Consider the following 16,706-nt stretch of genomic DNA (forward strand, 5'->3'; position numbering starts at 1 on the left):
AAAACCACCCCTTCCTACTCCTGCTTTCGATCCGGAGCCCCGGTAAACCCGCTAGGTAGTCCGCAGCTCCGGATCAGGCATCAGCCCTACTAGGCCCCATCTGTGGTGGTCTGATAGCTCTTTGAGGCGCGCCGGAACGCGACGCGCCGCACGCACGGGTCTGGTTCTGTTCGGGCGGTGAGCTACCCTTGCTCGTCGTCCGCAGACCCGCACTTACGGTGGCCGGAGATCGTCACGCGATCCCCGACGCCCGGAGTGTCTATCGCGACGGCTGGGGCGTGAGGCTTCTTTCACGCGCCCCGCCTCCTCCTTAGCTAGCATGACTGCTTCGCAAAAGGAGGAGACGGCATCCCAGTCCCTCTCGCTCCGCACCATATGGCCTGAACCAGTGCCGGGCGCGAGAGGTCGCCGTCGCCGACAACAAGGAGCCCTAAGATACGAGTCCCAACAGATAAGTACCTTCTTCTCCTGGTATTTTCACAAATAGTTTGATGTCTTCTTTCCTTCCTTAGCCTACAAGCAGACTCAGCTAAGCTATGTTTTTATATGGAAAGTTGCGTACTATGGATGCGTGCTATGAATGTGTACTATGGATGGCCGAACTATCGAAACATCGCATACTCGACCATCTTCCTCGCACAGCTACATAGCTTAGTATCAGTGGAAACGGTCACAGCTTAGCTATTACATCTTCGTAGCATAGCTGCATAGAACGGTCTTGATTAGGCAAATTGTATTTTTTGTTTTGGACTACTCATTACCCGAACCTTAAACAAAACTATGCTGTTCAATCAGATGTGCATGTCTCTTAGGGAATAAAATTCATGAAGTTATGTTCTGACGCGCATAGAGCAGCTGCGTACAATCTTCATCAATTTAATCACTACAGCGAACGCCGACTGTTTTGATTAATTACGTTCTGTTCGCCAGTAGACATATGGATCCGGCGAGACGAGACAATGCCGCCCTCTATACAATATGAACGTATTTGGAAAACGTTTTCTTGTAGTAACAAAAGGTGCGACCAAGTGTGGATAGATAAATGATTTATTCAAGCAAATGCATTATTTTACTCGTTAGGTAATCCCTTTTATTTTTGGTTCGGTTTAATAAAGGTAAGTCAATGAATTTTGAGAATTAATGATTGCACGGTTGGCGCGGTGGCTGGGCAACTGGCTGCCGTGCAATGGATAGCGGACTCGATTCCCGCACGGTGCAACTTTTAGTGTAATCCACAAATTGTTGTTACGGGCCTAGGTATCCTAGAGGCAACGTTTTTTTAAAAAAAAGAAAAGGAAATAAAAATCCTTAGGCAAACTTCTCATTGATCTTAAACGAATCGCAAAAGCGGAATGCTTTAGCTACACATAAGATTTAATAACCAATTTAAATCAATACTTCTCATTTTTGCATAATAAATAAAAATTGATAAATATGTATTCCCATGGAACAGCGGCGTGAGTTTATGTATGATAAATATTCATCACAATTGCATTTAAGTGCAAGGGTTTTATAGATCGTTGGAAATAAGTCGTAATAATTTAATAAGCTGTGTATATTCATACTAAAATAATAAATAATGACACTAGCTAATAGGTACACGTGGTTATTTTCCTTACCTAAATGTAGTTACCGTCTTACAAAATTATAGTACTTTTTTTTGAGGGGGGGAAATCATCCAATGACCGGACAATGCCTTGGGTAAGGCGAGAGGGAGACTATTGCTGACTAATTTTGGAACTGGATTAGTATTCAGTTTTACGGTCCATGACTATCAATTTTGTAAGTAATCCTGCGGAGGACGAAAAGGGGCCGATGATAATATGTCCAGAGGGCTTAGTACAAGTGTTTTACGTTTAAGGACATAAGCGAGACCGTTTGGCGCTCTGATTGGTCAGCTTCAATGAACCAACCAATCAGAGCACCAAACGCGGTCTCGTTACGATCCATCGATAAAACAAACTTGTACTAAGCCATCTTTATCGGATTACCTCGTTGTGGATTTGAATCGATAAAGAGACCTCAGTAATTGTACTTTGATCATACAAAAATATTCAGAATTAGAGACGTGCTATTTGAGAGACCTATTCGATAATGTACTCGCACTGCCTAATATTGGTGTTATTAAATACTATCTGCCAGTTATACAGTACTATAGCTTAGGTACCCAACATTTTTTCTCAAATTTTATGAAACTGACGCTTGTGAAATAGCATCACATTGCACAAAAACGCGCAGTTTCCAATTTAGCGAAGTGGAAAGCAGGGATGCGTCGCTCCTTCAGCAAATTAAAAATGCCACAAACCATTTGCGTGTTATTTCATTTCAGTGTTCATGTACAGACAGCAGCGCTTCAAGCTATCCTAAACCACCAAATTTCTTTATTATCAACCTTAGTTTAATGCAATAGAGTTGAATATGCTTTAAACAGTTTTAATTGTACGTGTGTGGTGGTTTTATCTAACTTTATATGCAATAACGTTAAATTGCATTTTTATTTAAAAACATTTCTTACACCGCGGGCGTACCGTGCATCAGACAGTTCGCATTACTACTGCGGTTATGTGTATCTTGCTTGTAATCAGACTTTTTTATGGTATAAGTCGGTAAACGAGCAGACGGATCACTTGATGGTAAGCAATCGCCACCGCCCATAGGCATCCGAATTACAAGTGCGTTGCCAGCCTTTTGGAGGTTAGGAATTTAAGGATTGTTGGGGGATTGGGAAGATTGAGTAATGGTTATGTGGTTATTTAGTTTGTCTATATAATTTATTTGAGTATTAATTCATAGTTACAATCTTACAACTAACCTGAAATACAAGAAAATATGGCTAGGTATGACGTAGTAAGTAGGTGAGGTAGAGTCGTCCATCACGTCAAAAAGTTACGTGAATAAACAGAAAAACATAATAGACTTTCTATTGATAATTCAACTCGATAATCACACCAAAGACCTCATTCATAGCAATAACATTTCTAACCACTCAGTCAAAGAGTGATAAAGCACAATTCCACTTCTGTATACCACGTTGGCCCAATTTCTTTTATTTCCTGTCACTTAATCACGGTTCGATTCCCTCACGATCACGTTTCCTTGACCACGTGCCCATTCTTCTATTATTCTATAAGACTTTGATGCTAGTAACTAAACACAAAAAGGTTGAATAAGTTTGACTGCACACTGCATTACCTACGTGCAATTTGATCTTAATCTCATGATAGTTTCAAGCAGTTTGGATAATTGTAAACAATAAGTATTTGTTATTCAAAATTTTAGTAAATTATTCTTTTAAAACCATACATTTCATTTAAAAATTACCGATAGGTAGAGCTGAATTTTAAAGAAAACTTGGATCCTACACCAGTAGAAACAACCTGCTTAAATTACCCATTAATTTTATGCTAAATCACAGGCATTTCCAAAAGCATACCATTGAATTCTTTACATTCTACTATTGTTAGCTGCCTGCATCTTGTGAATATTTTGACTTATACTTTAAAGTCAAAGTTAAAATTCAAAGCATTTAATTTAAATCCAAAATGTTGAATAAGTTTGAATGAATTACCTATGTGGCATTTGTAACTGCACGTAGCACGTACAATTACAAAAATTCAAACAAAAATGTAGTAAATTAGTCTGGTCAAAATATACAATTCAAATAAAAAAAATACATCTGTATTTTTTTTATTTAATTTAATTTGAGGAGCTGAATTTTATAGAGATGTTGGGACGTGTTTCCTTAAACACGAAGTTTTCAAGCGTTTAAATTGAGTTATCCTTATTGTTGAACCAAATGCTCGTTGAAAAAACTTATCTCTGTCAAGCCACAAAATACTATAAATTCTTAACAAACAAATCTAATTGATGAATCTAGAAACTCAATTTAAACGTCTCTAGACAACCATACACACGAACGTTTCCGAATATCCCGTCCGGATACGAGTCGGATGCGAGTCGTGCGCCTAATTATAATAACGTGTTGTGTCATCAGGGTGTTCTGAATGTGCCCCACGTTCCTTTTGCTGTGTTAAGTGGAATGTGATAGCATTGTTGCGCTAACCACGTAATGAACGCAGGTAGCCCCACTGTGCCCTGAATGGGGCTATTAATTAATGTGTTTAATTATTATCTGGTTATATGCAGTGTGTTGTTTATAAAATCCCATTGTTTTGGTAGTGAGGAAGTTACGTTAGCTGCTGCAATTGAATGAAAATAGAATTATAAGTAGGTATTTAATAAAAATAATTAATCAGTTTTTTATATTAAATGAGTTCTTTCTTAATATTAACTATTAGTCCTGAAAAGTCCATATGTATGGTAGACACACTTATCATTTTTGTAACCACTATCGTGAGACACCCTAAATTAACAAAAAATTGCGACGTCGCGCAGCCTACTTTAGGCTGCTCATTATGAAGAGTCCCTCTGTGACTCGAAACTAGTAGAGCTTTTCTCAATTAATGTACGTCCAATCTCCAGTAAACCATGATTTTTAGTTAACATTCTTATATCACTTCATTTCATCTGACAGTAGACTTAGACATTTACAAAAGGAGTTATCACAAAATGCATTTGATAAATTAATAGACCGGCCACCTGTTACCTTTCCGCTTGGACTCTCAGAGCAACGACCCAAAATGGTTCGAATGGCAGCGAAGCATTTATCAAGTCGACTGACTACGAATACGAAATACGATGCCAAAGTTTTGTTTTTTTTTTTCATATGAAACACTAAACGAGCAGACGTATCACCTGATGGTAAGGATTCGCCACCGCCCATGGACACTTGAAACACCAGAGGCGTTACAAGTGCGTTGAAAGCTTTTTCGGGGTTAGGAATTTCAAGGTTGTTGTTCGGGAATCGGGGATTGGGAAGAGGGGAATTGGGCCTCCGGTAACCTTACTCACACAACGCAAACGTAGTTTCACGTCGGTTTTCTGTGAGGCCGTGGTATCACTCCGGTCGAGCCGGCCCATTCGTGCCGAAGCATGGCTCTCCCACACTTTAGTACTTGTACTTCCCTTGTTGTGCTTCCCTTTTCAATTTAAACGTGCATTTAACACGTTTAGTTAGAAGCCTATGGAACAAAACAGCTAATTCATCCCATTGCTCGTCAGCCGAGACGATTGCTACAAAAACCTATTTCCACCCTTTGTTTTCCCATCGAGCTGCAGTTTTTTTCCCGACGTCCGGCGTCCGGCGTCGCTTCAATTAGTTCCCGTTGTGACGTACGTACCGTTCTGACGTACGTACCGCATATCCATCAAAGAGTTCCACAAATAACGATTGCAAATACACAAATCATTTTTTTTCTCTTTTCGAATCAAACTCGATGATAGGCTCAGCTGTATGCCAAATAACTTTTATTTTTATTAAACTGAAATATCGTAACGTAATTTGGATTTGAATGAATCATTTTATTCTATCAACGTTAGTTTTGGGTGTTGAAAAAATGATTTTCTGCTAGTATGATAATTATAAACAGAAAATACAAATCTGTTTCTAATTGCTACGTGATTTTTTTTTTTGCAATTAAAAAGTTTAAATGAAGCTTGTTAAAAAATATTAAACGAGTTCAGTTTTATAAAATTTAAGTAATTGGTAGGATGTGGGAGGTAAATATGTACATATTTTTCGCAAAAGGACCAAAAATCACAACATATTTTATGTCCTTTTCCTCGTTCTCTGAGTTTTATAATTTACACAAATATTAGTCATAACATAACACACATACGATATTAAATTCCGTTTGTACTTTAACATGGTGTCAAGCAACCATTATTAATTATTCAGATCACTTCAGTAATATTCAGATTCATCAATAGCATACCTCATATTGTGAACACAACATAATGATTCCTGATCGGATGACAAAACACGGTACACGAGACCTTAACAAATTCTTGGCATTCCCAAGGGCGAAAATAAAATTGAACTATGGCGGCCGGTAGTTCTTTTTTTAGGGGCCTTGCGGTCACGAACTCCTCTCAATAATGTAACAGTGAAAGCATGGTAATGCCCTCCGGATGAGTCAGCTGGTGCCTCTCCACCCAGACCAACTAGGAGCGATCCATCAAGCTGTCTGTTTGACGAGATGACCCATTTTGCTTGGTCGACGACCGTCGCTTTGGCCAAATTGGAACAAGGTCTAAGTCGAATCATGATTCGGATTAAATATAATTGATTTTGTATGACAAATGCGTTTTGTTCGTTGAACTGTAGACATGAGATCTAAACTAATAGCCACCCATTTGTTATTAACTATAAATGCTACCATTTTGTATCGTGTAAGAGACTGCAATGATTTATGTATTATGTAGGTCCTTTTTCTCGAGAATGTAGGAGTTCGGAACGTAAAATAAACTCAAATATTCACAACATAAGGTGACTCCGGAGCAGGAAGTATTATTTATAAACGTAGGTAACATGCGAAGCGTCGGCAATAAAAACTTTGTGAAAGCAAACGCAAAATATTTTTCCCCAACTTTGCGCGAACACGTCGCTTTTAAAGGACATTAACAGTTATGCAAATGTCGAATCCGCTTAGCGAAATTTTGGTAAGGCGTTTTTACATTAACCTTAAAACAGAAATACGGTGGCTTGAATGCGGTTACTCTTGTGATTCCATTACCGTAATTACATAATCGCGTGTACATATGCATAGTAATTTTGTTTATAAGGAATTACAAGGGTTACATATAACATACTAGGCTCCTATTCTGCTGTTTTATCATAAATTGGCTCAGAGATTCTTTCGAGATTCAAAATAAGGAATTCAAGACAGCAACGGGTCTTTTGGGTCGCGGCCGGAATACAAATGAACAAATATAAAGTAAAATATCTAGGGGACTACTGAAAATGGACTTTGAAATGTTGACACATTTTTTGTCTTACATAAAAACTACACTTGTTACCAAGCAAACAACTGAATGATACAAAAATACAGGGGATTTGTAACGTAACTGCTTTGAGTGAGGTCTACATATTTATTTTGATGTACTAACTTTTGTTTGAGGATTTGCTCGCGTTTTTATCATTAGAGTATTTAATTTACTTTTTCTTTGGTTTAATGCCAAAACATCAAAAATACTGAGTTCACTACCCTATACTGCATATGCATACTCAATATTTATTGTTTTTCCACAATTGTAAATACATTACAATTTAATCCTAGTTTTTTAAGGCGGAAAATCATCCAATGACTTCTCTCGCCTAGGCAAGGTGAGCGAGATATCAGACTCTTACTGACTAAAACCACCCCGTACCTACTCCTGCTTTTCGAGCTGGAGCCCCTAAACCCGCTAGGTAGTCCGCAGCTCCGAATTAGGCATCAGCCCTACTGGGCCCTATCTGTGATGGTCTGATGGCTCTTTTAGGCAACCCTAGTACCCTGGTACTCTACTACCTTAACTCCTTGGCATAAAAGCCTTACACAGTTCTTGATACAAATCAAGTAAATTGACGATCAATATGAAACGCTATATTTTCTAAGATAATCCAATACCTACGTGTTTACAATTTCAGATAAGACATTTATAGAGCTATCAAAAATAAGCTGGCGTGCGTTATCTCGCAATTTTTATGTGTCTAGCTCGTTGTAAAACTGATTCAACGACCATTAAAGCTTTTAGCGTGTTTAATATTATAATTTTAATCATTATAAATTAGACATTAAAGTTGATTTTATGAGGAAGTGAAGGGAAATATCGTAATTTCTAATCATAAGTTTGAAATCGTCAACCCGCATTGAGCAAGTGTGGTGATTAATGCTTAAACCTTCTCCATGTGAGAAGAGACCTTTGGTCAGCAGTAGCCACTTACAGGCTGTTGATCTATGTATGATGTAAGTTTGATGTATGCACTTTGGCCTACCCACGACTTAAGTTTGATGTTATTTCTCATATCCTATTACAATGGAACCCAACCCATAGATGACCATTTCTAAAACAAAAAAGCGAATCCCCAACCTTCAAGCAATAACAGTCCTGATATTATTACGCAACAGTACAATAAGTAGACAATTTCCCATAAACAATTTGACGGGAAAATAAGGAGTTTCAGTACCATTCTCGAAGGTTGATTGATGACAGCGCTAATCCAATTGAGCACCTAATGCTGGGGTGCGTGCATTAACATGTTACGAGGGGTACAATGTTACTGTCAGCCACACGATTGACTACAACCTTGCAATCCTATTATGAATTCAAACAATTTAATCGGTCGATACATACAGTCAATTTGGTATTGCTTCTAATTTGTACTTGCATAAAATAAAATACAGAAGAAAGCTAGCATAAAAAATCCAATAGCATTGTGTTTTATGCGCTGAGTATCTTGGGAAATTAGACCAATAAAAAAGTATTATTTTTATGTTTACCAGTGGACATCTTATGGTTAATATGATGATGATGATAATGAAAAAAATATTAATTATTTGGTCTGAGCTACACAAAGACACAGAATGTCTTAAATTTGAGCTAAACATGACGGAAAAATCTGATTCAGAACCTCACGTTAAACAATTGAATTTACAGAACTTTATTTATAATATTTCATAATAATTACTCAGGTTTTATAAAGTACTTATAGCTAAGCGCTTTTGGCCTTTAGCCAAAGGAACCAACAACAAAATAGTCCGCATAAAAATACAGCGTTGAAACGACAAAGCAAAACCGCAGAACGAAAGTAAATTTATATCATCCATTGTTAGAACCGTTGACGTGTTATTACTCTGTCAATGGCATACGCTTTTTACAAAGAAATCACTTCAATTCTAACAATTCATTTAAAACTTTCATTTAACAAAGCGATACAAGCAACAACAGTACTTAGTTCTTGAATAAATTTGCAAAATGGACGCAACAGATTTAAATTTTGAAGAAATGTTCAAAATTGCCACCGTTTCCATGAGATTGAACCGATCACATCCATCCATTGCTCGCGACAGACGCTGGAAGATCCAATTCTCCGTTATAATGATGATAACATTCTCTTGTTTTCTCTTCCTTTCCTATTCAATATTCTGTCATGACATCAAATTCGGAAAATTCGCCGAAGCGAGCAAGAATGGGACGATGGTCATAGTGTCTTTGACGATTACTTTGAAGTATATCGTACTCCTGCATCACCAAGAATCTATAAAAGAGCTAATTAACATCATGGAGAGAGACTATGCAGCTGCTCAGGACTTCTGTAATGAGGACAAGGAGATAGTGGTTCAGTATGCTAAAAGAGGTGTAACTGTATGCAAATTTTGGCTCGTGTTCGGTTTCGGTACTAGCGCTATCTTCCCGATAAAAGCTTTTGTACTAATGGGGTATTATTACTGGAAAGGGGAGTTTGTTCTTGTTCCTCTCTTTGACCTGACCTACCCCCAACCAATAGAAGACTATAAGGATGTTACGATATTTTTCTGGCTTTTATTTATTTTTACTTTTTCTTTTGACGTGTACGCTTCGTCAATGTATGTAGGGTTTGATCCTATGGTGCCGATATTCATGTTGCATACATGTGGTCAACTGGATCTGCTTAGTCGACACATTAGTACATTGTTTGTTAGTGCGAATAAGGAAGAAATAGAAGACGGATTAAAGAAGATCATTTCAAAACAACAGGATCTTTGCAAGTATGCTAACGATATTACTTTCGCTTGTAATAAAATTATGTTTTTCATAAGAATAATAGTTACATTCTTATTTACAGGTTAGTGGACCGCGTGAAGAAAAACTTTTCCATTTTATATGAATATAACATGAAAGCGACTACATTTTTATTACCACTAACAACGTTTCAGATAGTTGAAGTAAGTAATGAATACCAAGTAGTTCTTAATAGTTGCGTCTATGAATTACGTAATTTGGTCCTAGCAAATACCTTGAGAACTTATTTCTTATTAAAGAGATTTGTATCTGAAGATTTCTGAACGTCTAAACGTGAAAACAATCCGAGTAGAATGCAAGACGAATAATACACAATAAATTATAATTAATTCTTGCAGGATTTGCGAGATAAACGGATAAACGTCGAGTTTATTTCATTCTTTGTTGGCTGCATATTGCATTTCTTCATGCCCTGTTACTACAGCGATCTTTTAATGGAAAAGGTAGGAGATAAAAGAATATATTTGTAAAATGCAGTTTATTTTTGCAAACTTACTTGTCAGGGTATATTAGAGCGATTTCACTAAGAGCTTGTCCAGCATAGGCGTTCGATATGCGGCACAGGGATTGCGTTGTCGTGGCGTTTCCGTCAATTGAACGCTGATGACAAACGATAGTATGAAGGCGCTCTTGTGCTCCCAAAAAGTTAAAATTTTTGACGTAGCTTATTTAGACAGTTAGTTAGGTAAGCAACCTTATTTTTGCTTGTGCGAACCGCACAACACACAACACCGCACGCAACGGATTTTAGTTTGTCTTGTATAGAAACTCATACAACTGCGTCCACTGATCCACATCGTACGTATCATCAGCAATGGCTACATGCGATGCGTACTGATGAAGTCATACAGAATGCGGACGATGCGTGCGATGCGTACGATGCGGGCCTGTGGACGTTTACCTTTATACTGAAATCTTTTACCTACTAGCAGGACACCGAGTATATTTCAGACGAAATTTCTAAATTCATTAGTAATGAAAAATAATAATTTACAAATATTTGAAAACAATACAAAAACATCTGTGAGGTCAGTCACTGGCATAATCTAATTGTCACACATTTCTGATAGTCTGCAAAGGGTCATACTCGTGCGTTAAACTTTTTGTTTTGTCTATCAAATAACATTGTTTTATAGATATAATTAACAATGTATGAGATAAATAATATCAGAGAACGTCGCACTGTCGAATAAGGGGTCTTATATAGGTCAATACAAGGTTTTGTTTTGAAAATTCTAAACAGTTAGTATTGAGTCTGCATCATGAATTCTTAGAATTAGCTCACTTTCTATCACTAAAAGAAAATACAAATAGAAATTAATTCGCAGGAAAATGTGATACAATGGATCTTCTCTAGTCTATCTAGGCAAATTTTTATTAGCACAGTCTCTTCCTCCTTTTCCAGGCATGCAAATGTTTCTTTATTACATTACATACAATATAAATCCAATTTAATTAAATTATTGTAAAGTAATGTCAATATAAATAATACCAAAATTTCTAAATAAAAATTTCAAATACAAGTCAAGGCATCTTTGTGTCTATGAAATTACATGTCATAATATTAAAATTATTTCTTTCCGCAATTCCATGGTCAAAGTCAAAACATTTATTTCAAATTATTTATTTAAATTATGCACTTCTGAAACGTCAAATTGAATTGTCTGTCAGTCAGTCTGCCAGTAAAGCTAGGTGCAATTAATTTCTTAATACTATAAAAATATTAAACAATTAGCCATGCTTTCGTAAATAAAATAGATCTTATATTACACACCTTTAACAACTCCTTCAGTAAATAAAAGGCATGATGTCAACCTTTGTCGTTGCAGAGTGAAAAATTTCGTCAAGCAATATACTCGTGCGGTTGGGAGAAACAGCCAGACAGACGTATACGACAGATTGTATTGTTCATGATAACAAGGGCCAGGATCCCTTTGGGCATCACCACAGTGTTTTACGAGATTAATCTAGATACATTCGCTGAGGTAGGTAACGTAACATTTTCAGACATAGTCTTTTAAAAAAGGTTTGATAATATATTTAGGTACTGTGGCTATCGTTTAGATTTATTAATGCGTTCGGTAATTACGTTCAGTATCTTTTTTGTTTTTGTATATAATTAAAGTTACGTTGCGACATTTGACAAATGTTGTATTGTTCTCTCTAGAAACAATGACAGACGAATGCATTTTTTTGGGATGCGGATAGTCATCCAATAGCTTCTCGCGCCTCAGGCGAGGCGAGAGACAGTGTCAGACTCTTACTGACTAAAAACCGGAGCCCCGGTTAACCCGTTAGGTAATCTGCAGTTCCCAATCAGGTATCAACCTAACTGGGCCCCATCTGTGATGGTCTGATGGAATCGCGACGCACCGTACGCACGGGTCTGGTTCTGGTCAGGCGGCGAGCTACCCTTGCTCGCCGTCCGCAGAACCGCACAAGATAAATGCATGCATTCGTCAAATAACGCAATGTGGACTTTACTCTAGTGAGATGTTACTGAATTAATAATGTTTAATTTATTTACGCTAATATATAATTTTTACCGAGCTCGAGCGCGTTAACTCGACCAGTTTCAAGCCTAGCTAGGGGCTCATATTCATGAATGTATCATATGAATTGCACAAAATTGTCTATCTTAACTTGAATGTGAACTGTTTCAGATGTGCCGTCAATCCTACGGGATCCTGAACTTGATGAATGCAGCTTGGGAATAAAAATAGTATAATTATATAAATATTCATAGCATATAAGATATTACTAGATTATTTAACATATTAATTTAAACACCACAAAATATAGCATTATACTCATTTACTAACTTTGTACATTCTGTACTGCAAATATTTTAAATATTAATTCCTTATCACGTATGTTTAATTCATTATTAATACTTTCATTGTTATTATTGGGTATAAATAAAATTCTGTGGATATCCAATTATGTAAGGAAATTAAAAAAGGATAAGCAATATCTACATTACAAGATTTTTGTATTAATCGTTCAAAAATGGACTTATATTTAACAACATAATATACTTCGTATTGTCTAAGATTATGTAAGATTAATGTGATAATGAGTTAAATTTTAATTTATGTTTCTTTATAAATAAACATGCAACTTCAAACAACTAGTTTCTTATTATGTATTTGATTATTTAGACACCACTAACAAATAGTAAAGAAAAACGTGGTGATTAATGCTCAAACCTTCTCCGTGCGAGAAGAGGCCTTTGGCCACTTATAGGCTGTTGATATTTTAAACAACAACACAGATAAAATCATCCTCATACATAAACTTTGTACCTGCAATTATTTTAAATTAATTCCTTATCACAATATGTTTGCTTAATCACATCCATTGTTATAATTGGGTATAAATTCTGTGAATGTCCAATTATGCAAGGTCATTAAAAAAGGATAATTTTAAGCAACATCTACTTCACAGGATTATGGTACTTAATGCTTATGCATGGACTTATATTTAACAGCACATATTCTTTGTAGTGAGAAAATTAATATACTGTTTATTATTTACTTACTTACTTAATGTGATTGTTTTTAAATGTGAATTAATTATTTTCAATTAAGAAAAAAAAAATTCTTCAGAATTTATCAGCTCTCTTTATTTTTTCTAAGACGCCAAAAACATTACACACACATGTGTGCAATGAGAAAAACTAATGAAAAGTTCATGTTTATGCACTTTAATTAAAAATAATACTTTTGTAAGCTTAAAAAATATTCTGCTGCTGTTTACAGATATATATCTACGTTTTTATTACATTTTACTGCCTTTTCTGCACACCCTCTACAGAAGAACGTTTTCATTTGAGTAAAAGGAGAACACTATATTTCTATCCTTATCATTTTAAGAGTGACGTCACATATACATATTATTATGAAACTGCTTTTTAATAGTGAACGTTATTTTTAGATTTGAATAGAAGAACACGTAACAAAACAATCCACAAAGCATATGTTCTAAAAATATCGCAACATAACATAGCTCTAGGTATTAATAATTTTTACAACGGCAATTTTTAACGTGCTAAAGAGATGTTAGCTTCGTAACAAAAGTTCCAAGTTCCCACATTACAGTCGATGTTTATTCATTAGCATCTGCTAACGTGCCCGTGACATAGTAATTATTTCTCGGCGACGCTAAGGATAATGCCGGCGTAATGAGATTCCGTCGAGGGTGGCCGACAAAATAGCCGACAAAGTCTACACGAGACTAAAACTTTGTCTAAAACTAACACGTAGTTCATTTTCATAAGGCTTAGTGTAAAAAGTCGGAGTAACTTTATACATTACGCTTCGTCTTCGACTTCTCAATATGTTTCGTAGAAAATACGAATCAATCTTTTCGGTTTACTTCAACATGATACGTATGCTAGCATGTCTTTTTCGCCCCTCAAAAAAAAATCGCTATAAAAATGCTTAAAGATACTTACATGCAAATCATCAACTACAAATTAACCGACTAAGATTGCAGCCTATTCGGAAAATGGTTATTATTACATAAGTTTAATAGTTATATGACATTAAACCCGTAACTTATTGTTACACGAATCATATTTCGATATGATATAACAAGTCTGGTGATCCTAAATTCCCATTTATGTTTAACCCCTCAAATATTGAAGCACTGACCAGTGCGAGACACAATGTGTATTCTATTGTTGTCTTATATACCCAGACGAAAGGTTAATTTAAATAGAAATAACAAAGAACAAATAGGTACCTATATTATGTATGAATGACTGACAATAACTTCTTACTGAACAACGTATTGCCTAAAATGACATAAGACAGATTTCCTGAGAAACTCGAACAGCACATTAGACTATTGATAACAAGGTACACGAACGGGATTACCTAAGGAATCCTTAGAAGTACAGAGTATTGGTGACTCAGTTATCTTCAGCCTTAGCAACACCTAGCCTTCGTAACAGTCTATTTGAGCTGATAATCTTTGCATCAAGGTCGTCCACCAAAGGCCAATTAGGTTGCGAATTACGAAACTTTAAAGGGTGTTTAGTTTTTTTTAGAAATTGTGTTAAAGAACTTAATTAGTTGGTAGTCGAACTAGTTGTTATTAACTATAGCCAAAAAAGAGTCTTCTTTTGGGTTGGAAATTTTTTTTAATAATATCACGGTAACTCTACGATCGATATCGACAATAGACGAAGTCCTATGATACAGAACTAGGATATGTTAGGCAGCTATGTGCCTGGTGAAAATGAGTGTTAATTTTTAACACCACAAAAATAGAATGATCTCAATTTTTCTTTATTTCCCAGGGAACATTTTAGTTATTTCGATTACCTATATCTGAAATATGAATACTAACAATAACTATAAAATATTTTTTATCTTTACTGAATCAGCAGAGCCAAGCAGTATCCTGGCACCACGTCGATGGTAATACCCCAAGTTGCTAAGGAAGCAAGTTCTTAACTGAACTGAGAAAGATTCAGAATATTCATCTTTTATTTGATTTAGATGCAACTTCACCTGCAAAACGATGGAAAAAGTAGTCTCTCTATTCGACGTAAATACTGTTCGGACAGATTTTCAAAGTGAAGTCACGAGTAAAATCTAGTTTAAAACCTGTAAACTGTTTTTACGTTAACTGGATTTTGTTTGCCTCGTTGATGTTTTATAGAATTTTCCAGTTTTATAAACAAACTTTCTAGTATTTCAGTGTTAACCCAACCTTCATTTATTTCTATCAACTATCGATAATTGGAAATTCCAGGGACTCTTAAAATAACAAATGGTTCAAAATTTGAAGTTTTCCCAGAATTTGACTGCACGGTTGGTGCGGTGGCTGGGCAACTGGCTGCCGCGCAACGGGTAGCGGGTTCGATTCCCGCACGGAGCAACTCTTTGTGTGATCCACAAATTGTTGTTTCGGGTCTGGGTGTCATGTGTATGTGAACTTGTATGTTTGTAAACGCACCCACGACACAGGAGAAAATCCTAGTGTGGGGCAACGTTTTTAAAAAAAAAAAAAAAAATTCCACTGAAAATTCGAAGATCTTTCTATACTTTTTTGTCTGCAACTTCGAATTATCGAGAGTTGGACATCGATAAGTTCGAATTAACGAGTATACCTGTATAAAAATGTATTGATTTAGTTATAATAGTCGTATATATACATATAGTCGAAATATAAAGATTTTGTAGGGACCTCGCGATGATTTCGAATTATTGAGAGGTGTGAATTATCGAGAGTCGACTGTATTTTACAAACTATGGTATCATTTATTATATCGATATAATTAAATCTATATATTAATACGTAATGCAAAAACTTTGGACCGCTTTTTACGAAAATTGCGCGGACGTAGGAGCATAAAATTTGGTACGCTTATAGTTTATGTGTAGGAGAAGTGCAAAACGCTAATATTTTTCAAAAATAATGCTTATAAAGTACATTAAATCAATAAATAAAACATTACACACACATGCATAGTATCTGATCGTATTTGACAAAACGTCAAAATCGATAGACATTGCGATGATATTCTCACGTCTCATATGAAAAGAGTTTTATAAAAGAGTTTGTTTGAGTTAAATAAAAATTATCCTTGAACGTATGTTAAGTGGTATTGTAAATTAAATCGTATATGGTTGAATTTCGACCACTAGGCGACCACTAGTTGTTATAATTAGGTAATTACCAATTCAATCAATTATGTTCCTTACCAAACATTTATTTTATTCCTATCAGTAGTTGCTAGTGTTCACTTTTTCTTTTAGATCTTTCAAACTGGCCATGCAGTCGTTAAAATCTATTTTCCATTGACAGTTTTCTTTCCGTTTAAAGTAATAAAACTAACATCACACACGACACGAACGAAGTACGCGAGTGAAACTACGGCACAGAGCTAGTGCGAACTAGGTAATGTAGTTTCCTTGTTGTAAAATCGTTAAAGGAAAAAGGACAGCCATTTTATTTAGCGACAGACATTACTTTTACCTATAGAATAATTGTTTATTGGGATAAAATATTTTTTGAGAATATCAAGAATA

At 35.8% G+C, this 16,706-nt stretch overlaps 2 protein-coding genes across 2 annotated transcripts in view; both read left to right on the forward strand.

Annotated features, from left to right (window-relative positions):
* LOC118268625 (transcription initiation factor TFIID subunit 13) overlaps positions 1–16,706 on the forward strand; it is a 136,768-nt gene that overhangs the window by 63,780 nt on the left and 56,282 nt on the right. The gene's annotated exons all lie outside the window — the stretch shown is intronic.
* On the forward strand, positions 8,562–12,464 carry LOC118268394 (odorant receptor 2a-like). The gene is made up of 5 exons (XM_050706631.1): positions 8,562–9,629; positions 9,707–9,806; positions 10,002–10,106; positions 11,493–11,648; positions 12,327–12,464. Exons 1-5 carry the CDS (start codon positions 8,857–8,859, stop codon positions 12,378–12,380), a joined length of 1,188 nt encoding a protein of 395 aa, XP_050562588.1. The 5' UTR covers positions 8,562–8,856; the 3' UTR covers positions 12,381–12,464.

The sequence above is a fragment of the Spodoptera frugiperda genome, chromosome 29 (genome assembly GCF_023101765.2).
Source record: "Spodoptera frugiperda isolate SF20-4 chromosome 29, AGI-APGP_CSIRO_Sfru_2.0, whole genome shotgun sequence".
In the NCBI taxonomy this organism is placed as follows: domain Eukaryota; kingdom Metazoa; phylum Arthropoda; class Insecta; order Lepidoptera; family Noctuidae; genus Spodoptera; species Spodoptera frugiperda.

What these genes read in the sequence shown, in the direction of transcription:
- LOC118268394 (XM_050706631.1), top strand. Translation starts at nt 8,857, where the DNA reads ATGGACGCAACAGATTTAAATTTTGAAGAAATGTTCAAAATTGCCACC. An exon ending in AAACAACAGGATCTTTGCAA is followed by an intron (nt 9,630 to 9,706) that starts GTATGCTAACGA and finishes TCTTATTTACAG; the next exon opens with GTTAGTGGACCGCGTGAAGA. An exon ending in CAACGTTTCAGATAGTTGAA is followed by an intron (nt 9,807 to 10,001) that starts GTAAGTAATGAA and finishes TAATTCTTGCAG; the next exon opens with GATTTGCGAGATAAACGGAT.